The sequence below is a fragment of the Terrapene carolina genome, unplaced genomic scaffold (genome assembly GCF_002925995.2).
Source record: "Terrapene carolina triunguis isolate 2854851 unplaced genomic scaffold, T_m_triunguis-2.0 Scaffold95, whole genome shotgun sequence".
Taxonomy (NCBI): Eukaryota; Metazoa; Chordata; order Testudines; family Emydidae; genus Terrapene; species Terrapene triunguis.
The window spans coordinates 28,086,928-28,111,371 of NW_020664446.1; the positions used below are offsets into that span (position 1 = coordinate 28,086,928).

Genomic DNA, 24,444 nt, shown 5'->3' on the forward strand with positions numbered 1-24,444 from the left:
TAATATAAATGAAACTACCTTATTTTCTCTCAAATGTGTATCTATGGGTATGTATAGATGTGTATATATCACCCACAAAAATACACTAATTTACAGTTTATTGCTGTAGTAAATTATATTATCCTTTTGCAAAATATGTTACCAAAACTTAAAAATAAAAACCTTAAGCATTAAAAGAATAGAAATGATCAGTAGTGGTAGTTTGTATAAATAGTCTGTTACCCTTGAAATGCAGACATTTGGTTAATGACAACATTGCCATAAAAAAATCACCTTGCACGTTCGAATAACAGCCTGAATTTTGGCACACATGCCATATTTATAAATTCTTAGGAAATCTATAATGATATCTTTGACTCTGTGACTAGAATTAATGATGGGTGTATTGAAAGAATGTCTAGAATTTTACAGCCAAAACATGTGCTAGGAGCATAATCCTTTCTTATGCAGTCAACGCTGTCCCTTTTTGTTCACCTCTCTTTCTACAAATCACCTCTTCTTTACCTAAGCATCTTGGAGGAGCTCCTGTGCTGCAGACTTTAGGAAGTGTATGGCAGTGGGGTTCTCTTTCTGCACTCATTTTAAGTGCATGTCTGGCAAAGGTGTCTGTTTTGGGATGTCCCGGAGATCTTTGGAAGCACGCAGCCTGCTTTATGGAGTTTTGAGCTCCTCTCTCTATGCATCTGCATTTCTCTCACAAAAGATTACTAATTACTTTGTTGTTCTAATTTCCTGTGTATGATTTTGTTTAAAGCTGCATCTGGAGTTTGAGGTGTTAAAAACAAAGCCATTTATTTGTAAGTTTAGAGTAGGGGGCGAGGGTCAGAAAAAATAAAAACCAACCTTAAAATTTAATTTTGAACTCCTTTCAAATAGTAAGCCACTTACTAGATTCATGTATAACTTTACAGAAAATTAATTTTTTACTCTGACAGTAAGTTGTACAATTTTGGTTATGATCAATATTTGTTTTCATGCCTAGACAAGAGATTTAATCTCTGCTTTGGATGGAATTCTGAATGACTACAGAACCACTAGCAATGACGCCATACTATCTCTGTGGGCATGGTGTGTTAAATTTTAATGTGTATATATATTTAAGGAAGGGGCTTGATGACTCATGGGGTTGGTACAGCGCCTCTTCTCTCTAGTCCATCAATTCAGATCTTGCCCCAGCTAGTGGAGACTGAAAGTCATTTATTATGGAAGGGTAAGGTGGCCTATATAAACTAAGTTGGTGGTCTCAGATCAGGCGGTGTTGATGCTTTATTTAGATCTTTTAGGACCCTTTGATATTTTTGACCACAAGGTGGTGTTAATGCAGTTACAGACACTGGCAGAAATAGAGACATTTGCACTTATTTATTTGTTTGTTTGTTTAGAAAATGCCGAGAGGGGAGGAATGAGTATTTGTTTGTCTGCCCCAAAGAACTATCCTGTAGGTTTCGTCTCCACTCTATTATTTTACCTTCTTTCTCAATGTGTTTGTGAGACTACTATGGGAGATGATGAGGATGATGATAATACTTAGCTCTTATATGCACAGAGTGGGCTTCAATATATTGATGACATTTGGTTCTATATCTCGGTGTCATCTGACACCAATAGTAAGGATTTCAGCTTTCTGGGTGTCTGGCTGTGATTGGGACATGGATGAGAACCAGTTTGCTGAAATTTAACCCAGACAAGGCAAGCGTGATGCTGGTGGGTTGTTGGAGGAACTGAAGAAATGGTGGAAAAAACAGCTGCCCCTTCAATTGAATCCTTTGCTCCTCGCCCCCGGTTTGTAATGTTGGGATCACACTGGTTCCTTAACTGCTTCTGAATGTTCATATAGTAGCAGGGCCAAGTTGCTTAATTCCATTTGTTTGTTTTAGCAGGTTAAGAGCTTTTCCTTCTGATACAGACCTCACTGTAAATTATCCATGCATAACACATTGAGATTGGATTACCACAGTGCAGTATTCTTGATCCTATATATGAAGACCACTTGGAAACTTCAGCTAGTGAAGACAGTAGCTGCCTGCCTCCTTAGTTGGCTTCACTCTGGGAGCATATTACATGTACCCCAGACTCTATACTGGCTCCCAAGTCATTTCCTGGTGCAGTACAAAGTTTTGGCTTTTATTTAGAATACCTTAATGGTTTGGGTCCTGGGTATCTATTAAGAAACTATCTTGCTGTGTCTGTGCCTTACCCTGAGAAATGAGGTTACCTGAGATGATCAAACTGACAGTCATCAGATTTATACAACAGGGGGCTTGGGCAATGTATTTTCAGTGGAAGACCCTCAATTCTGGAATTGCTTCCTCTTTTGGTCTGACAAAGCCCATGTTTGATTACCGATAGGGCACATTGTTTTCTCAGACGTTTTCCTAAGCAGGTTTTTTTAGGGAGAGTTTAGTTTTCTGGCTATTGTTGATCAGTGTGCTTCCTAAATTCTGCTGTAAATGGCAGGTGCATTACGTAAACTGAACAATAAATATGTGTGATAAATAAACCTTTCTTTAACGATATATAATATGTAACTACACTTCTTTGACTGCATCTTACAATTTACTTAGTTAACGTGTTTGTGCACTGTTTGTGTAGAATCTACACTACACTGTGAGCTGTTTTTTATTTTAGTTTTTATTAACTGCTAGAACAGAGGTTCTCAAACTGGGGGTTGGGACCCCTCAGGGGGTCGTGAGGTTATTATGTGGGGGGTCACGAGCTGTCAGCTTCAACCCCAAACCCTGCTTTGCTTCGAGCATTTATAATGGTGTTAAATATATAAAAAAGTGTTTTTAATTCATAAGAGGGGGGTCGCACTCAGAGGCTTGCTATGTGAAAGGGGACACCAGTATAAAATTTTGAGAATCACTGTGCTAGAATGATCAATTAAATAGCCACCAATTTAGAATAAGAAATGTGTTTCCTACTGTAGCTTCCAGTTGCAAAAGATGAGTTATGTTTTTGGGGCTAAAAATGTGAGTGCCTTTGTAATCTCTATTTGTGCTATGCAGTTTCTCTATGAGGTGCTTAATGTTCTGTAAATATTACTGCTGAACAACAATTAGTTGGGCCTCCTCTTAAAATGGTGCTGAGCAGAGTGTGTGAAGAAGTTCCTTAAACAGCTTAATAAACCAGAGTACTGAAGTTTTAATTTGTATGTGTAACTACTGCTGTTGTACTCTAGTGGAATCAACATGACCTAATCTAGGAAAGGATGTATCCATGATTTAGGCCCTGGAAAAAAAGTTTCCTTTTTTGCATTTACGTTGCCCTAGAATCAGAGCAGTGGATAGCATATCTACACTCCATCGTTTTTATTGGTTTCCACTTCTGTACATAAACCTGATTAAGTCTGTTTGAATACGGAAGGTGGTGATAACCATAATTTCCATTCCATTAACATTTACCTCTAGTGAGTGGTATGTTCAGAATTAATATACTTGTGTATACTGTACTATATCCCAACTCAAAACACATCTTTTAGTGTTGGCAGCATCAGAACCTGACAGAAAACCTTCAAGGTATTATTTAATAGTTACCAGTGATCCTTTATGCGCACTGGCAGCTGAAAGTCTACTAATGCTACAAACATTGATTATCAAACCAAACTATATGCTATGTAATTCTACATATCAGCTATAAAATCCTTTAGAGAGAATAAGATTAAAGCTGTAAAAGTGGAGCAATGCATGAAACAAGTCAGCACCTTCAGAAAGTAAACTTGTAGCCCGAGTGTGAATAGCAATTCTTTTTAATAGAATCATGGCATCTGTAGTAGAAAGGAACTATCTTGTCATTTCAGTCCTCCCTAGTATATTTACTAATGTCTAGTTTTAACTGTCATAAGTGATGGGACAATAAGGGTTCGCAGTCCTATAATGTAGGCTGAAATTTTCACTTGCTTTTATAATTTTTAGTCTGATGAGGACAGGCCCCTAGATTCCAAATGTACGTTGAGATGGTTTTAATTCACCATCTGACATGAGAAATTAAGAAAAAAAAGAAAAACTCGCACTATCCACTATTTAAATATTATAGGCAGGGCAGATAGCATTGTTTATTTTTAAGGTTGACTGACACTTCCCACTATTGTATAAGGTCCTGTTTTCTGTTGCTTTTAACTTTGCCATACTTCAACCATTTGGGCTGAAATTTTCTATACCAGGTGTCTGCCTCGTTCTAATTTTTTTTCTTTAACTTCAGCCATTTCTGAGCATGAGAATAGGGAAAAATATGTTATTGTGCCCATGTTAAAAAAATTCTGAGGATCTTTTCTTTGAAAATATCTAGCACCCCCAATCTTTGGAGCAGAGACTTGAAATTTGGCAGGGATATATCTTTTGCCATCTCCATGAAAATCTGCCCAATTTATAAGCCTTTAAAAAATAGCAGTTAACGTATGCTCAGTAGATGCTTACTAGATTTTAGTAGCTAAGTTTCATGAAGATTCTGTCCACATTGGGCATGCTACAGCCCTGCGGCTGAACAGGACTTTTCCTGCATTTCCAGCTCTAGCATGTTGCAGGCCATTCCAGGTCCAGGCAGCTGAACTGAGAACAGCTAGACTGTCTCTCCTGTGCTCTCATTGACCCTGCTGGGCCCAGGTAGCACATGGAAGAGGAAGCTGCCTGATTCAAATGCAGAGAGGACAAGTGCCAGACTGTGGGGGAGGGGGCACAGAGAGAGGGAGCATGTATAGGTGAGACTGGGACTGGCTGGATAAAGAGACCGGGGAGGAGGAGTTGGGGAAGGAGACTGGGAATGAGATTGGGAGCCCAGCAGCCTTTAGCACCTTTTCGAGGCTGGAGTGTGAGGCTGCCCTGCACTCACCTGGCAGTGGCTGGGCCTGGCTCCCCGCTCTGGGTGTTGTGACATGGTGCACAGGGTTGCATGCCACTGTGACCCCAAGCACCAGGTCGCAATGCCAATCACTCAAATTTGGCCCGGTTGCCCCTCCGTAATCATGCCCAGTGTGGGGAATCCGGCCCAGCCCCGTGGCCCAGGAACCAGCACTGCCAAGTGAGTTTGAGGCAGGTTTGCTCTCCAGGCCACCGCCAATGGCCCATCACCCCGGGCTCTGCCACTGGTCATGCTTAGGGGGAATGGACAGACAAGTCTGTGCCCACTAGAACCCATGCTGCTCCAGAGTCTGTAACAGGACACGTGGGTCTCATCATGCCTCTGTTCCCAGCAACTAGTTGTGAAACCCACTGGCTAAGTGTCCCATCCCCCTCTAGTGCTGTTCCACATACAGGATAACAGCCTATTACCACTATCTGTTACTCCATCCGTTCAAGAGACAGAGAGATGTATGATGTATCTAAAGGTTCCAATTCTGCTGATGACCCGCGTGGGTGCCAATATGATGCCACATAACGGAATTTGTTTTTTTCAGTTTACTTTTTAAAAAAAACCTAAAGCCTTTTTAAAAAGCCTAAAAAAAAAGCTATGTTAAAAGACTATTATGGTTGTAAAAGCAAGCACCATATAATAAAATCAAATAATAAAGGGCAAGATTGTGAGACCCCCTACTCACACAAGTAATACTTTACTCCAAATGGGATTACTTGTGAGTAAGGATATCAGAGTCTGGCCCACGGTTTTGAGATATGCAAACTAACGTCAGACTACTGTCCCCATTTTCAGCCAACCTCATGTTAACTTAATTTTACAAAAATTATTCTGAAAAATAAAATTTTTGAGTGGTGATCTTTGTTTGGTGCCATTCCTTAAAAGCAGCACTGCTTTTTATTTTATATTATTTATTTTTAATTAAGATTAGCAAAGAGATTTTCATGTGTGATTTTTGCTGTGCTCCAAGTACAGTTAGAATGGTTTCGTGTGATTCTGGGTAGGGATTTTATCTACATGAATGAGGGAGGTAAGATATAAACCCTTCTATACAAACAAAAAACTCAATAAGCATATTACTGTTTAAGAGTAATCTCCTGGGTTTTTAAAAAGCCAAAGGCCAGAATATAATCAAAGTTTAGCCATGAGGTAGCATCTCCTTTTTATTAATTGCTAATATAATTCCATTAAGTTAAGAAATTAAATAGCAGATGTCAGCCTTTTTTTTTTTATCTTGTATCAGAATGTTTTTTTCTGGCAATCTGTCCTTGTTGCAGAATAGTTAACCTTGAATCCTGTACAAGAATGTCTCCTGCTTTTTCTTATTTGCCACCTCCATTAAAAAAAACCCAACCCTGGAGCAGGTTGCCTGGGTCACAAGGAAGTGTACTCATCAATTAAATATGTGACAGTGTTTTCCGTTGGATGAACTAATATGTCAAGGAGATGGGCAGGACCTCATGTTTGTGCTTTTGACAAATCAGCAAATGTTTAATCTCTAAATGTGCAGCTTCTCATAAATAATGCAGCAATCACTGAGCCAAAACACTACTCTGCCAGGAAGGTATCTCAGTCAGTAGAGAAGTAAAAAGACAAAATAAAACTAAATCATCCTATTTGTTTGGTTCTCTTAAACTTGTCATTAAGTCTTCTTGTAATGGCAAGGATTCTTGTTTTTTTCCGCTCAACTGCTTCTATTTAACTTATACAAGAAATTTAAAAACTCATCAAGGAACTCCTGAACGTTGGGGGGGAATAGAATTAATAGATTTGATAACAAATCTGCTTTTATATTTTATCTCTCTTTTCTTGATATTTCATGGACTGCTAACATGTCTTCAACCCCCAGTCACTAACTAGAAGACGACAAATTATAGAAATGGGAAAAGGTTTAAAAAAAAATAAAAAACCTCCACTTTGGGTTAAATTCTGGCCCCAGTAAAGTCAATGGCTAAAACTATTATTGACTTAAATGGGGACAATGTTGGTTTTTCTCTCTCTCTTACACACACACACACACACCCCCCCAATATGTTAAAAGAATGCTAAGGTTGCAAATCCAGGCACTCAGAAGTTAGGAAATGCCAGAGTTAAGATTGCATCTTAATTCAGCTCCCCTGCGTATGCATTATGATAGTCTTTAATTACATGAGCAAATGTCATTTCCATAGACCTCTGCTTCATCCATTGCTGACTTGAATGGGTTCACTGTTGAATTCATTTTTTCTATTTATCCTTTATTCTTTACAAACATTAATGAATTTGTCCTGACAACATCCTGTTAGGAGAGGTGGTATTACTATCCCCATTCTATATATTTCACTTTATATGCTCAGAGCAGCACTTCCATTATCTCAATTGCAGTTTTGAGTGCTCAGCAGTTCTTCAACTCAGACCCAAGATGTCTGAAGTTGGGGCCTCAGAAAATGGAGAACATGTATGTTCTTATAACAGAAAGTCATGGGAAGCTTTAACAGTATTTGTTGCTGCCTCTGCCACCTATAAGTATGCAACTATATGCGTATCCTTAATGTTTTCTCTAGAAGATGGACCATCAAGGGTACAAAGCTTCATTAATGATGATTAATAACCAGTAATCAAATTCTTAATGCCCAAGCTCAAATTCTGCCTTTTACAGACTGCCTAGGCTTGGTTTAGCCAGTTTTGGTCAGGCTTCTGGGGAACCCCCTTACCCTCAACAGTCTTGCCAGTTTTCCTTTTGTCATGAACTATGAATTATGGACATGGACCTTCTGTCCCAGTCTCTATTCAGGACAGCATTTAAGCATACAATTAAGTCCCATAATAAGCATTAGCATGTTTCCTGAATTGAGACCCCACACTCTTATGGACATGCTTAAAGTAAAGCACGTACTTAAGTGCTGTTGTGAATAAGGATGCTTTCCTTAATCCATGGCCTAAGTGACTTGCAGGATATGAATGGATTTTAGCATGTCCTTAAATGTTTTGCTTTGCTTTGCTGAAAAGAAATGGGAATACTGGTATGTTTGTGTGCTTAGCTGAATCATGGACTTCTTATTGTGAATGTTAGAGCATGGGAGATCAGTAATTGATTTAGCCTGTAATGTTTCAAAAGAGCCAAAGGAATGTAGACATGCAGCTCCCAGTGAGTTTCAGTGTGATTTGGACACTTAACTCCCTTAGTCTCCTTTGAAAATCCCAGCCCTAGAGAATATTTTTTGGCACAATGATATGTATATAATGGTAATTAAAAACAAAAAAGCTCTTAATAAAAGAGGATAGATTATAAAACTAGGCCAGGATTAGAAACACAGAATTTTGAGTATGGCAAAGCAAACCTATCTGGAGAATTAACTTTCTTCCCCCAGTGTTTGCTTGAGTTATTCAGCCTTCTTTTACTGGTACCTCATACATCAATCTCTTTAAATAGCTAGGAGACTTCCTGCATGTTGATGAAGAGAAGCTTTTCACAACCAACAGATTTCATTCCCTATGCAAACTTTCTATTTTGAAACAAAATTCTGAAGTTAGTTCCAGCAGCAGATTAGTTGAATTTTGCCTGAGCCAGATCAGCTTATCTTTCTTGCTTCTAAAAAGATGACCAAGTTTTGCTCCAGTTACAAAAAGTCTAAGATCACTGGGACTGACATTACTTGTGTATGGCAAAATGGAAGCAACACCATCACAGGACCTAACCAGATCAGCTACAACATCACCGGCTCATTCACCTACACGTCCACCAATGTTATATATGCCATCATGTGCCAGCAATGCCCCTCTGCTATGTACATTGGCCAAACTGGACAGTCACTACGCAAGAGGATAAATGGACACAAGTCAGATATCAGGAATGGCAATATACAGGTACAAAAACCTGTAGGAGAACACTTCAACCTCCCTGGCCACACAATAGCAGATGTAAAGGTAGCCATCTTACAGCAAAAAAACTTCAGGACCAGACTCCAAAGAGAAACTGCTGAGCTCCAGTTCATTTGCAAATTTGACACCATCAGATCAGGATTAAACAAAAACTGTGAATGGCTATCCAACTACAGAAGCAGTTTCTCCTCCCTTGGTGTTCACACCTCAACTGCTAGCAGAGCACCTCACCCTCCCTGATTGAACTAACCTCGTTATCTCCATACTGATTTATACCTGCCTCTGGAAATTTCCATTACTTGCGTCTGATGAAGTGGGCATTCACCCACGAAAGCTTTTGCTCCAATACTTCTGTTAGTCTTAAAGGTGCCACAGGACCCTCTGTTGCATTATCCTTAGTAATATTCTCAGAGAGTTGATATAGTTAATGGCCCCTAGAAATACCTGTCATGCTGGCACTGCATTTTACTGTTTTAGTAATCTACATATACACTTTAAAAAATAATAAAATTAAGTGTGATCTTTATGCAAATGACAATGTTACTGTAAATATTAACATGGAATAGCATGCAATCACCTGTATACAATGGTTATTACTGAAACATTTAATAGAAAAGAGCTGTACAAACACAAACTAATCTTTACAACACTCCTGTGAGATACATAATTATTACCCCTTGACAGTTCTCGGGCCGACCAGGATTGTCTCCTTGTTACCCCCCTGCCTCCAGCAAGAGGGAGACTTGCTTGTGCTTAACTGGGTGCCCAGTCCCTGACACCTCCAGGCTGTGAGCCACCCAAACAATCTCCTCTGGGCTAAGCCAGTCCTTATTTTCTCTTGAAGGTTAAGAAGAGGTGCACCCCAGTCCCTGAGTGAGCCCCTTTGAAGCATTCCCCTGTAGTGTTTAGCCCCTCATCCCCTGAACACTCACAGTAATACCAGATATGTTGTCCCCAGGGGAACAGTGTACTCACTAGCTTGAATGAGTCAACTCAGGATTAGCTTGTTGTACAATACCACAGCACTAATATATTTATAGTGAAAGATTTACCAGTTTATTACCAAAGATCAAGATTCAAGAGATAGTGAGTAAAGATAATGGAAACAGGAGGGTTACATATAAAACAAAATCAGTACACACTTTCTAGAGACTAAACTTAACAGGCTAACCTCCTGTCTAGAGCAGTCTTATTTCACCCAAAACCTTTTTCAGTGCTTCCAGTCAAGTTGTGATCCAGTTTTCATTAATGTAAATGCACTGTTCATTTTCCTACTATGTGCAAAATTACAAACGCTTTTCTTTGTCCCCCAGTTATCGCCCAGTAAACCTTTGACATGCACCCCCCAGATAATGCTTCTTTCCCCCTGCTGTTCTTCTCTTCCTGTTAAATCTCACAATCCTTCATCTTCATTTTGCTCAGACTGGTGATTGTTAATGAGATAATACTCAATTTACATTTCACCAGATAGATGGAGAAACATCTCTGGTCTGGCAGGAAACCAGTTTTCACCTCTGTTAACACCTTCATACAAACTATAAGAACATATTTCCATCATATATACGTAACTCCTACATAGTATCAGTATATACATATTCAACTATATTCATAACCAGTGACGCTGGCTTTCATTTAAGACCCCACATGATATTCTTTATGGATAAATACTATGAAAGTGGTATGCTAGGTGTAGTGAGTTTATTAGGTGTGTTAGAAGTTGCTGTTACAGTGAACCCTTTGCCATCTGGCACCAAAGGGCCTGTGTGCCACACTCCCATTCTACAGTGGGAAATTGATACAAAGCGGAAATGTGATTTGCTCTGCACTACCCAGTGAGAAAATGGCTAATCTAGGATTAGGTTTTAGGACTCCCACCACTGTGTATCATTCCTGCAGTCCACACTGCCTCCAGAAACATTTGTTTTGCCCTATATATGAGGCAGAAACTGTTTGGCAGACTCTTGCAAGGATGCAGTCATTGATGGGCCTGCAAGCCAGAGGACTAATGAGGCAGACTTTATGGGGATTATTTCAGTGGCAAATGAAGGTGCTTAGCACCGCCCAGAGGAGAGCTCTTAATTTGTTTATTTCCAAATGTGTGATGTACTTAGTGATATTAAAAAACAACTTTATAAGTCTGTTTGATGTTTATAAAGTATATTAAATATTTGTGTCCTTAGCAAATTTAGGGTATGTCTGTGCTAGAAATGTAGATCAACCTATATTAGGTCAATTTACAGCCACTGCTGTAATTACTGTGGTGCTGCATGTCCACACTACCCTCCTTGGGTCAGTGGTGCACATCCTCACCAGGAGCACTTCCACCAACTTAAGAAGGGCAGTGTGGGGAGCTGAGAGACTGATCTCTCAGCTCCATGGGCAGCCTCCTGCCAGGAGCCTGGCTGCCCCACAGGCTCTCGGGCTCCATTCCCTGGCTGGGAGCAGGGTCCACAGCCACCTGGGCTTTTCCCCCTAGTTTCTCACCCTGGCTCCCAGCTGGAAGCGGGGTATGAAGCTGCCGGGGCTTCTAGCGGGGGGTGGGTGGAGCCACCAGCTTCCCACAGCTCCCATTGGCTGGGAACAGTGAACCACGGCCACTGGGAGCTGTGGGTGGCTGTGCCTGCAGATGGTCAATGTAAACAAACTGTCTCACGGCCTGCCACCGCATTACCCTGATGGTCCGCAGGTTGCCCACCACTGCCCTAACTACACCAACATGAGCCTTACACCTCTCAGGGAGATGGAGTAGTTATGTTTGTGTAGAAGGACACTTACATCAGTGGGAGCAAGGCTGTAGTGTAGACACTGACATAATTAGGTGGACATAAGCGGTCCTATGTCGACCTAACTGTGTAGTCTAGACCAGCCCTCGGTAAACTACTAATGGCCTTCATTATAGCTGCTTATTAAACTTAAAAGAAAAATAAAGAAAGAACTCATTTCTTTTCACGGATTTACTGAAAATATTTTACTTGTCAAATGTAATATTTTTAATTACTGATATTTAATTTCAAATGCAAAAAATGTAAGAAAAGCTGTATCACAATTTTGTTTTTAACTAAAAGCAGACTATACTTATTACTATTTATTTTTTGTTTTTCTACAGGCTCTAGGAAGCTTTTACTTCCTTCATGAATCCTTGAAAAACATCTACCAGTTTGATTTTAAAGGTAAGCACAGAAATTAAAAGTCAGTAATTGTCAGAGACGTCTCACCATTTTTCATATCAGGAAAAACCTAGGGCTTTCTTTAATCTGAATCCATGTGTTTGGACCCTTGGAGCCATATACAGAGCCCCATTAACTTCAGAAGAACTCCACGTGCAGAGGTCAGTCAGTGCAGATCAATTGCAGGAACAGGACCTTAAATGTCAGGCAGTGGTAATTGTTGTGGCAGAATTTTGTTTACCACTTATGAATAGTGTGGGTCAGTGGGAAGGGTGTCATTATTTTTTTTTTAACAATAGACTCTACCTTCATGTTGCAAATTTTTGTAAATCTCAGAAGTTTTAATAATTTGATATGATGCTTCTAATATTTAAGTCAGTCAGTGTATGTAATCACTTCCTGGCTGAAGTTACTTCTAATGCTTCTTTAAAGTAGATAGGCAAACAGATTATTTAAAATTTACATTATTTTTAGTTGTGCGCTGTCTGCATTTAGGTCATTGAGCTGGATCAAATTAATTCTGCATCTTGCATCACATTAATTTGAAACATCACTGAAGCTGTGATAATTATGGAGTGAACTAATCGTCTCAATTGTACAGATTCATTAATTTTGTTCTCAGAAGAGACAGATTGCCTCTGTTCATGTAATTGAGGGTATAGGGTCTTCCCTTGGTGAAATATTTGAATAGCAGTTCTATAGATATTGCAATTTGAGGTTTAGCCAACATAAATCCTTCTACTCATCATCTTTTCTGATTCCCAAGGAAAATTTCAAATATTCTGTCAGTGCCTCTTCATATTTTATTTCTGAAAGAGAACATTGTAAAATGCAATAGTGATGAAGGAACTTTTAATGAGAGGTCAGCTTGTGCTTCCAGCCATTCTCCCCACCTCGAACAGTTTAATAGACATGAAGAAATAATGTGGAGTGTTCTGATTCAAATGAACTGGGAGCAGGATTGCTATGTGAGAGAAATTCTCAACATAGTGCACAGGAAGCCAGGTGCACAACTTTCGTTAATGATAGCTGGGATTGTGATCCTTACTACCTCAATCGCCACACTGAACATTTAGCCCATGGACTGATCTACTGTATTTTTGAGGGCAAGGGGTTAATGAATAAACCTATGAAACTTACATTTGTATTGTGAGATGACAGCAGTCACAACTATTTATTCATTTTTCTATGTGATCGGGCTTTGTGCATCAGTAGTATGTGAACTGTATCTGCCAGCTGATTCAGAGCCTGCAGTTTCGTTGCACCAGCAGTACAGAACTAGAGCGTTCACTCTCAGTTCCAGTTAAACCTCCCTCCCTCCGGTCATATATCAAAGATGTCCAACTCTAATGACATCTGGCGGAGTGAAGTGACATCTACACCAGGGAAGAGGGGCTGTCTGGATTTATTCACAGCTGATTGACAGCTTATTTGCTGTTATGGAGCCTTGAAAGGAGAGGGAGAGAGAGAGAGAGTGTGTGTGTGTGTGTGAGAGAGAGAGAGAGAGAGAGAGAGAAAGAGAGAGTAAATGGTTACAATGGAAGGAGAAATCAAAAGAAAGAACCAATATAAAAGTAAATAGATACTGGTTGTGCCAGCTAGAGGGAAGGTGCCCTTAGATGCTCAATGCTTCATTTGTCCAGGTCAAACATGAATCAGCTGTCTCTCTGCATCCTTCCAGCCACACCACATCAAGCTGTGATCTAGTTGAATCTCATAAACATCCCCTGACAAGGAGTTCCACAGGTTGACTATGCACTGAGTGAAGAAGTACTTCCTTATGTTTATTTTAAAACTGCTGTCTATTAATTTCATTGGGTGACCCCTGGTTCTTGTGTTAAGTGAAGGAGTATATAACACTTCTTTATTCACTTTCTCCACACCATTCATGATTTTATAGACCTCTATCATAAACCCGCCTCCTCCAGTCATCTCTTTTTCTAAGCTGAACAGTCTCTCTTCATACAGAAGCTTTTCCACACCCCTAATCATTTTTGTTGCCCTTTTCTGACCAGTATTCAAGGTGTGGGTGGAGCATGGGTTTATTATAGTGGCATTTTGATATTATTGTCTTACTGTCTCTCTCTTTCCTAATGGTTCCTAACAGAAAACTGCTGCTGTACATTGAGCAGATATTTTCAGATAACTATCCACAGTGACTCCAAGATCTCTTTCTTTAGTGGTAACAGCTAATTTAGTATTTATAGTTGGGATTATGTTTTCCAGTGTGCATTACTTTGCATTCATCAACCCTGAATTTCATAGTCACCCTGTGTAGTGAGATCCCTTTGTAAATCTTTGCAGTCAGCTTTGGACTTAACTATCTTGAGTAATTTTGTAGCTTCTGCAAACTTTGCCACCTCACTTTTTACCCCCTTTTTCCAGATCATTCATAAATATGCTGAACAGCACTGGTCCCAGTACAGATTCCTTGAGGACCCCACTGTTTAACATCTCTCCAGTGTGAAAACTGACCATTTATTCCTCCTTTTGTTTCCTATCTTTTAACCAGTCATGAGATCCATGATCCATGGGAGGACCTTCCTTCTTATTCCATGACTGCCTACTTTGCTTAAGACCCTTTGATGAGGGACCTTGTCACAGGCTTTCTGAAAGTCCAAGTCCACTATATCGAAGACCCTACCAAATTCAATTTTGGTCAATTTCACTGTCAGAGGATTTTAAAAATAGTAAATTTCATTATTTAAATCTATTTTAATTCTATTTAAATCTGAAATTTCACAGAGTTGTAATTGTAGGAGTAGTGGGGGGTCGCAAGGTTATTGTAGGGGGGGTTGCGGTATTGCTATCCTTACTTCTGTGCTGCTGCTGGTGGTGGCGCTGCCTTTAGAGCTGGGCAGCTGGGGAGTGGCAGCTGTTGGCTGGGGGCACAGCTCTCAAGGCAGAACTGCTGCCAACAGCAGTGCAGAAGTAAGGATGGCATAGTATGGTATTACCACCCTTACTTCTGTGCTGTTGCGGCACTGCCTTCAGAGCTGGGCGCCCAGCCAACAGCCACCACTCTCCAGCCACCGAACTCTGAAGGCAGCACAGAAGTAAAGGTGGCAATACCATGACTCCCTTAAAATAACCTTGTGACCCCTGTGCAACTCCCTTTTGGTTCAGGACCCCCAGTTTGAGAAATGCTGGTCTCCCCTATGAAATCTGTATAGTATAGGGTAAAAGCACACAAAACACCAGATTTCATGGTCCGTGACGTTAGGGTGACCAGATGTCCCGATTTTATAGGGACAGTCCCGATTTTTGGGTCTCTTTCTTATATAGGCTTCTATTATCCTCCCACCCCCGTCCCGATTTTTCACATTTGCTGTCTGGTCACCCTACGTGACGTGTTTTTCATGGCCGTGAATTTGGTAGGGCCCTAACTATATCCACCGAATCACTTTGTCCACATGTTTGTTGACCCCCTCAGTGAATTCTAATAGGTTAGTGAGGCATGATTTCCCTTTACAAAAGCTGTGTTGACTCTTCCTCAGAATATTCTGTTCATCTATCGGTCTGATAATTCTGTTCTTTATAATACTTTCAACCAGTTCTTCTGGTACTGAAGTTAGATTTCCTGGCTTATAATTCCCAGGATTTCCCCTGAAACCCTTTTTGATAATAGGTGGTACATTAGCTATCCTCCAGTCACCTGATACATAGGCTGATTTAAGCAATAGGGATTCTGTAGCGATGCAACGACTCACCGGCGCAGAGCCTCCTGCTGGCCGTCTCAGGAATTAGCTCTTGTTCAGCTTGGAGCGCCCTCTCTTGGCCGGTGTCTCGCCTGCCTCTGGCCCCCATGTCCCTCCCAGACCCCAGTGCCCCTTACCCTCTGGGTCCTGCCCCCAGCAGTAACCCACAGTCATCATATAGCCCCTGCTCACTGGGGCAAACTACAGTCTGTAAAAAACCACTCATCATTGGCAAGGGGGGTGGGGGTTGGACCAGCTGCCTCTGCCTAACCCCAGGCTGTTCCTCCCAGTCCCCATATCTGCATAGGCCTCTATCAAGGCCTGCAGCCTGGGGAGTTGCCAGGCTGGAGCTCCCCAGCTCCTCCTCCCTTTCCCCAGCACGGCGCTCGGCTTTCTGTCCCACTCTCGGTGGCTCCTCAGAAACTCCCTCCGGAGGAGTTTTACCAGGACTCGCTGCTCACTTGCCAGCTGCCCCAACTCTTCGTGAAGGGCCCACTGCCCCTCCCATAGTCCCTCTTGGGTCTCCCGGATCCCTTGCAGGTCATCTGCCCCCTTCTGCAAGGGTGCTGACACCGGGGCCCAACCAGGGATGGCATCTAGGGTCTCTGCCAAGAAAACCCCCGGGTAGCTGGGTTCCATAGTCCCCTTTCTCCAGATCTCCAGGCAGTAGTACCAGTCCTTGCCCTGCCCCTTGTATCAGGGGCAGACCGCATGTGCCCACATTCTCCACCACGTGTAGCGATGCAACGATTCATCGGTGCGGTGCCTCTTGCTGGTCGTCTCAGGAATTAGCTCTTGTTCAGCTTGGAGCGCCCTCTGTTGACCGGTATCTCGCCTGCCTCTGGCCCCCGTGTCCCTCCCGGACCCCGGTTCCCCTTACCCTCTGAGTTCTGTTCCCAGCAGTAACCCACAGTCTGGGTCTCCCCTCCCAGGGGAACCCCCAACCCTCTATCCCCACCTGGCCTCAGTGGCTACTGCCAGTCATCATCTAGCCCCCGGGCTCACTGGGGCAAACTGCAGTCTGTCATAGCCACTCATCATTGGGGTCGGACTTGCTGCCTCTGCCTAACCCCGGGCTGCTCCTCCCAGCCCCCGTACCTACATAGGCCTCTATCAAGGCCTGCAGCCTGGGGAGTTGCCAGGCTGGAGCTCCCCAGCTCCTACTCCCTTTCCCCAGCACTGCTCTGTCTCAAGTACCCTTCTCTCCCAGGCAGCCAGGTCCTTCTCTTTCAAGAGCTAGAGAGAGGCTGACTTAGCTCCTGGCTGAGCCCTTATAACAGGACCAGGTGTGGCCTGACTGGGGCATGGCCCAACTGTGGCTGCCTTCCCAATCAGCCTTTTTTTCTCAGCTTTCAGCCCCAGCCCTCTCCAACGGCTGGCTTTTAACCCTTTCACAGGAGCAGGGTTACTGCCCCACTACACATATGTACCACAGTTTGTAGTTCTGCAGTTTCATATTTGAGTTCTTTCAAAACTCTTGGGTGAATACCATCTGGTCTTGGTAACTTATTACTGTTAAATTTATCAGTGTATTCCAAAACCTTGTCTACTGGCACCTCTGTCTGGGGACAGTTCCTTTGATTTGAAAAAAAAAAAAAAAAAAAAGCTAGTATGGGAATCTCCCTCACATCCTCTGCAATAAGGACCAATGCAAAGAATTCATTTAGCTTCTCCGCAACAGCCTTATTTTCCTTGAATGCTCTTTCATTCAGTGATCCCACTGATTGTTTGGCAGGCTTCCTGCTTCCTGATGTACTTTTAAAAAATTGCTGTTAGTTTTTGGTGTCTTTGCTAATTGTTCTTCAAAATCTTTTTTGGCCTGCCTAATTATACTTATACACTTGACTTGCCAGAGTTTGTGTCCTTTCTATTTTCCTCAGTAGGATTTGACATCCAATTTTTAAAAGATGTCTTTTGTCTCTAACTGCCTCTTTTACTCCGTGGGTTAGCGATGGTGGCTTTTTTTTTTTCTTTGTCCTCTTTCTGTTTTTTTTTTTTTTGGGTATACACATAGTTTGAGTCTCTCTTATGGTGTTTTTAATAAGGTTCCGGGCAGCTTGCAGACATTTTACTTTTGTGACTGTTCCTTTTAATTTCTGTTTGACTACACTCCTCATTTTTGTGTGGTTCCACTTTTTGATATTAAATGCTCCTGTGGTGGGTTTCTTTAGTATTTCCCTATTACAAGGATGTTAAATTTGATTACATTATGGTCACTATTACTGTGCAGTTCAGCTATATTCACCTCTTGGACCAGATCCTGTGTGCCACTTAGGCCTAAATCAAGAATTACCTCTCCAGGGTTCCAGGACTAGCTGCTCCAAGAAGTAGTCATTAATGGTGTCTAGAAATTTTGTCTCTGCATCCCATCCTGAGGTGACAGGTTCCCACTCAATATGGGGACAGTTGAAATCCCCCATTGTTATTGAGTTTTCTATTTTTATAGCCTCTCTAATCTCCCTGAGCATTCCACCATCACCATCCTGGTCAGGTGGTTGGTAGTATATTCCTATTGCTATAGCCTTATTATTCAAATATGGAATTTCTACTCATAGAGATTATGTGGTATTATTTAAGATTTTTGAATTATTTAAGATTTTTACTAAAAAATCTGATTCTTTCAAATATAATGCCATTCCCACACATGCGGGAACTACTCTGTCATTCCTATATATTTTGTACCCTGGTATTACCGTGTCCCATTTATTATCATCGTTCCACCAAGTTTCTGTGATACCTAGTATATCAATATCATCATGTAATACCAGTCACTCAAGTTCACCCATCTTAATATTTAGACTTCTGGCATTTGTACACAAGCACTTATAAAATTTGTTAATATTTAGTTGTGTGCCTTCATGTGATGAAGTTGAATGGGACTCTTATTCAACTGTTTCTTTTCAATTCCTACCTGTACTTTATCAGCTGGCAATCTGGTTCCATTTTGGTTTAGGTGGAGCCCATCCTTTCTGTATAGGCTCCTTCTTTCCCAAAAGCTTTCCCAGTTCCTAATAAACCTAAATCCCTCCCCGAGTCACCATCATCTCATCTTTGCATCGAGACCCTGCAGTTCTGCCTGTTCAGTTGGCCCTCTGTGTGGAACGAACCGTTTCAGAGAATGCTACCATGGAGGTCCTAGACTTGAATCTCTTAGCTAGCAGCCTAAATTTGGCCTCCAGAACCTTTTCCCTATGTCGCTGGTACCTACATGTACCATGACCCCCAGGTCCTCCCCAGCACTGCACATACATCTGTCTAGTTGTCTTGAGAAATCTGCAACCTTTGCATCCGGCAGGCAATTCACCAGGCAATTCTCCTGGTCATCACAAACACAACTATCTATATTTCTAATAACCAACTCCCCCGTTACTGTTACCTGTGTCTTCCTAATAACAGGGCTCCCTGCTCCAGAAAAGAATCTTCAGTGTGAGAGAATACCATGACATCATCTGTGTGTGTATGGGGGCGGGGGGGGGGAAGTGATTGGCTTAAGTTTGAGGAATGTTTATTAGGTGTATCTGGCTCTTCTGCTCCCTCTCTAAACACCCTCGTTAAACACCCCCTTTTTGCTGCTTCCATTCACTAGCTTCTCTGATTGCTTACATGGTTGTCTCCATTTTCAGCTTTCCTGGGCCATGTGACATGAGGAAGAAAAATCTAACACTTTTAAAATTAAAATCTTGACAGCCAAAGCTGATATGTGACCTCCCACAGCATGAAAGGCATTGGATTTTTTATGATGAATAGAGCCCTAAAAAATTAGCTTATATTTTACACATATTCTGATACACCAAAAAGAGGGTTTGCTGACAGACACATAAGGCCTGATTCTGATCTAGCGCTCACCAATTTTACACTGTCATAACTTTGAATTCTTCAGTGGAGTTACTCCCAGTTGACACTGGTCTGAGATCAGAATCAAGCCTGTAGCCCATAAGACTTTTTCTTCTTCAAGTGATTGCACATGTCCATCCCAGTGCAGATGTTTGTGTGCTCCAGTACACAGTCATCAGAGAGTTGTTGCCCTTAGCAGCACTTGTCAGGGTAGCTTGAGCACTCTCTGCTGTCTCACACACCTCGTGGAGACATAAAGGGCTGAGCCACTCCAGACCCTCCTGAGTTCCTTCCTGCCACCCATGACGATTGTTGGAGCGCCCTATCCTTGCTTCTGCCAGTCTTTCTCAATAACTGTATGTAGTACTCCTGTGTAGTTTGTAAGGACAAAAAGAAAAAGGTGTTTTGTTTTTTGTTTATGCGGGCTCTGGCACTCAGTTTGGGGTACTGGCCCTGGTACGGGATGTACTCCACACTCTACGGGTTTCAAGTCCTGCCCCCCTTGCAGCAAGACTGCGCCAAATAGTGACATCACTCTAGCTAACGTAAGTGCTTAAGGGAAGCCTATGTGAGTGACAAGTGTGGCATTTGTAAGGACTTTCAGCAGAAATCAGGCTCAGTATCAGGGTCATCAAGGGATTTGAAGAGAATGAGCTTTGCTAAGGACTTGGGAGGGTGTTCAGACAGGAAGCAGTCCCCAAAGAACACCTCTGAACAGGAGAGTTTGTTGACTCCAGGGCCCAATGGGGGCCTGTCAGGACCAGTTCCCAAAGCAACTGCAATGGCGTCTCCTTGCGCCTTAGGACTGCAGAGTATCTTTCCAGTACCATCCACTTCTGAGGTGTTTGAGGCTGTGAGAAGGTTGTTGAACCTCTCTGTCCCGATGTCACCAATAGTTCAAGAGTCTCACCCGGCACCGATGCCCAGGGTACCGCCTCTGGCACCTTCACCTCTGCACCGAGCAGCTCCCCTGGATCTGGCTGCCTGGGTACCTGTGAGGCTGGTACCGTCTAGAGGAAAGCCACAGAGGATATTCCCAGCTCTCCTTTCTTCAGAGCTTTCTTCTCAAGTATTGATGAGTACGATACCGCTTTGGTCTCAAGAAGCAGCATTGTCATCAGACTCTGAAGTGGGTTCCCATGTATCCCAACATAGCTGTTCCCATCTGGAGGATTATGCCACCTGCTCATCCTTGTTTCCATCCCAGTACCAGCAGGGAGCTTTCAGGAGGGATCATTGGGCTACACAGAGCTGGGGGCCAGGACTGTTCCAGTGGATCTTTTGGAACCCATGGGGTTCCTGCCCAATCAAGAGTGTCCCCTCAGCTATCTCAGCTGACTCCATCTGCTGGGTGTCATGAGTAGTGTCACCACAAGCATTGTCGCATCAGTACCGAGCCTGGCACCAAGCAGAGTCAGAATCCTTCTTGTTAGCAACTGCAAGAGGACCAGGAACTGGACCAGCCCCCTGGTACCGTTAGCAACCTTTTCCTCATTCCTGGTAAGGCAATTGTGATGGAGCCTATTTCTCCACCTCATCTTAAGACCCATCAGGATCTGTTGAGGATAGCTATGGCTCTTGATATCCATCCAGAGGGGGTCTGGGAAAAATCCCACAAGCTGGTGGACATTTTAATATCTGCAACCTCAGCTAGAATAGCACTGCCAATAAATGAGGCTATTTTAGAACCTACTGAGATCCTCTGGAAGACCCCAGCTTCACTGCCTCTGATGGCTAAAAGAGTAGAGAAGAAGATATTATGTCCCCTCCTGGGAGTTTGAGCAGCTGTACAACCCTTCTCCTCCAGGCTCCCTTGGAGTTGCAGCAGCCTGCAGCAGCCAATGAAAAGGAATGATAGGGGCACCAGCCCTCAACCAAAGAGCAAAGAGAACAAGAAGCTGGACTTGTTTGGGAGAAAGCTTTATTCCACAGGTGGATTATAGCTTCGCACTCTGAACCAGCAGCTTTGCTGGAACGCTGCAATTTGACTCTCTGGGATACAGTTTTTGAAATTTAAAGACAAGCTACCAGATGAGCCAAGACAAGTGTTCCCCACTTTGATAAATGAGGGCAAGCACCAAAACAGCTCTACAGGCAGGTCTCAATGCAGCAGATTCTGCAGCGTGCAGCATGGCCTCTGCCATCACGATGAGGTGCTCATACTGGTTGCACTCTTCTGACTTCCTGCCAGAGGTGCAAACAGTTCATGACTTACCATTTGAGGGGCCGTTGCTCTTTTCAGAAAAGACGGATGAGACTCTGCACAGTCTCAAAGATTCGAGAGCGACACCTGATAATCAAAACAGACAAGTCAGTTCTATGTCCAGTACAGAGAGTAGAATTTATTGGAGCAGTACATGACTTGACAACAGCCAGGGCCTTGCTGCCACAGATGAGGTTTCTTGCAATACAAAGCCTCATTCTGGACTTAAAAGGCTTTATCCTCACTCCATGGTGAGGAACTGTTTAAGACTGCACAGGGTGGCATGTATTTACCTGGTCCGGTATGCTAGACCGTGCCTCAGATCCCATCAGGGCTGGGTAGCAGAGGTGTATTCTCCAAGAAGACACCACATAGACATGTTAGTACACATACCAAGTTGTGTATCTCATCTGGACTGGTGGTTAGACTCAACCAGTGTGTGCAGGGGACTTCCTTTTGCCCCACCTCAACACTCACTCACTTTAGACAGAGATGTGTTGGGTCTGGGGTGGGGTGCTTACCTGGGACACCTGCAGACACAAAGTCTCTGGTCTCACCAAGATCTCAGTCTGCACATAAACATCAGAGAGCTCCAGGCTGTTTAGCTTGCAGAGCACTCCTTCCTCACATTAGGGGAAGAACCTTATTAGTGCTGACTGATAATATGACCATCATGCTTTATGTAAACAAGCAGAAAGGAGCCCAGTCCCCAATACTCTGTTGGAAAGCAATCCTACTTTGGGACTTTTGCCTCAGCAACTCTATACTTCTGAAAGTGGACCACCTCCCAGAGACTCGTTGTGCTGGCAGACCACTTAAGCAGGTTGTTTACCAGTCACCACACATGTCCCTTTGCCCAGACATAGCAAGGTCTATTTTCCAGCTCTGGGGAACTCCCTAAGTGGATGTGTTTGCAACAAAGGACAACACAAAATGTCACCAGTTCTCCAGAGCAGGTCACAGCCCAGGTTCACTAATGGATGCTTTTTTTACTGATGTGGTCAGAGAGTCTGCTATACAATTCCCCCCCACCCCCATCCCTCTTCTGCCAGGAGTTCTGTACAAGGACAAACAGGACAAGCCCAGTCTCATACTGACCACTCCAGCGTGGTCCTGTCAATGCTGGTTTTCTCAGCTCTTGGACCTATCTGTCTGTCCCCCACTATTACTCCTGCTTCACACACACATAGTTTTGCAAAATCATGGCTGCCTCGTGCACCCCAACCTCAAGGCTCTCCTCCTGTGCTCCTGGAGGCTTCATGGCTAACATTGATGGAGGAGTCCTGCTCCAGAGAGGTACAGGAGATACTGCTGACTGGTAGAAAGCCATCAATGCGGTCAACTTCCCTGGCAAACCGGAAAAGGTTTTCCATCTGGTCAAGCTGGTCTACCCCATTCTTGCTTCTGTTCAGTGTATGCTGGACTATCTTTGCATCTGAAACATCAAGGATTAGTGATTAGCTCGATTAGGGTAAACCTAGCAACTATTTCCACATTTCATCTTCCAGTGGATAAATGCTTCCTTTTTTCCAATCTATTGGTCATAAGATTTTTAAAGGGTTTGAACAGGATGTTTCTGCATTTCGAGTCTTGTTCCACCCTGGAGCCTGAATTGAGTCTAATCAAAGCTCCCTCCTTTGAGCCTCTAGCAGCTTGCTGTCTGTTACACTTTTCAATGAAGGTAGCATTTTTAATAGCCATTATATTGACCAAGAGAGTAGTGGAATTGAGGGCATTAGTATCACATCCTCCATATACCCTTTTTTACGCAGATAAAGTCTACCTTCGTCCCAGCTAAGGTTCTTTATGAAAATGGTCTTCTCTTTTCATATCAATTAGGCAATCTACTTACCGACCTTCCTCCCAAAACCTCATGGTAGCAAGGGAAAGGAGTCACTGTGCACTCTAGGTATTAGAAAAGTGTTAGCGTTTCATCTGGAGAGAATTAAGCCTTTCAGATCATCATCTCAATTGTTTATCACATTTGCAGACAGAATGAAGGGCTGTTTGGTTTCCACACAGAGGATTTCAGCATGGATATCGCTATCCAGTTGTGTTCACCTGTGTTACCAGTTAGCTAATGCAGAGCTGATAGAATATTGGGTCATTCAACTAGATCTCAAGTGGCTTGTGCGGCATTTCTGGCTCATGTACCAATATTAGACATTTACAAAGTGGCAACCTGTTCATCGTGTCACGCATTTGCTTCGCACTACATAATCTCTCAACAATCTAGAGATGCTGCTGCATTTGGACAAGCGATCCTCTAGTCCAGGGGTCGGCAACCTCTGGCACGCGGCTCGCCAGGGTAAGCACCCTTGCGGAACGGGCCAGTTTGTTTACCTGCCGCGTCGGCAGGTTTGGCCGATCGCGGCTCCCACTAGCCGTGGTTCGCTGTCCCAGGGCGATGGGGGCGGCGGGAAGCCGCGGCCAGCACATCCCTCGCCCGCGCCGCTTCCCGACGCCCCCTTTGGCCTGGGACGGTGAAACGCGGCCAGTGGGAGCCGCGATCGGCCAAACCTGCCGATGCGGCAGGTAAACAAACTGGCCCAGCCCGCCAGGGTGCTTACCCTGGTAAGCCGTGTGCCAGAGGTTGCCGACCCCTGCTCTAGTCCATGTTCAAATAGACTCTGGTCCTGCTTCCAAATAGAACTGCTTGTGAGTCACCCACAGTGGATTGGACATGTGCAGTCACTCGAACAAGAACAAAAATGGTTAAACTTTTCTGTAACTGTTCTTCAAGATGTGTTGTACATGTCAATTCAGCAGCTCGCCCTCCTTCCCCCTCTATCAGAGTTGTTCTGGTAGGAAGGAACTAAAGGCAGTCTGGGGT

The 24,444-nt window shown here is 43.1% G+C and overlaps 1 protein-coding gene across 1 annotated transcript in view; it reads left to right on the forward strand.

Moving 5' to 3' along the window:
* INPP5A (inositol polyphosphate-5-phosphatase A) overlaps positions 1 to 24,444 on the forward strand; it is a 366,757-nt gene that overhangs the window by 239,370 nt on the left and 102,943 nt on the right. The window contains exon 4 of the mRNA XM_029911375.1: positions 11,816 to 11,879. Coding sequence (XP_029767235.1) covers positions 11,816 to 11,879 — 64 coding nt within the window. The remainder of the gene's footprint in view (positions 1 to 11,815; positions 11,880 to 24,444) is intronic.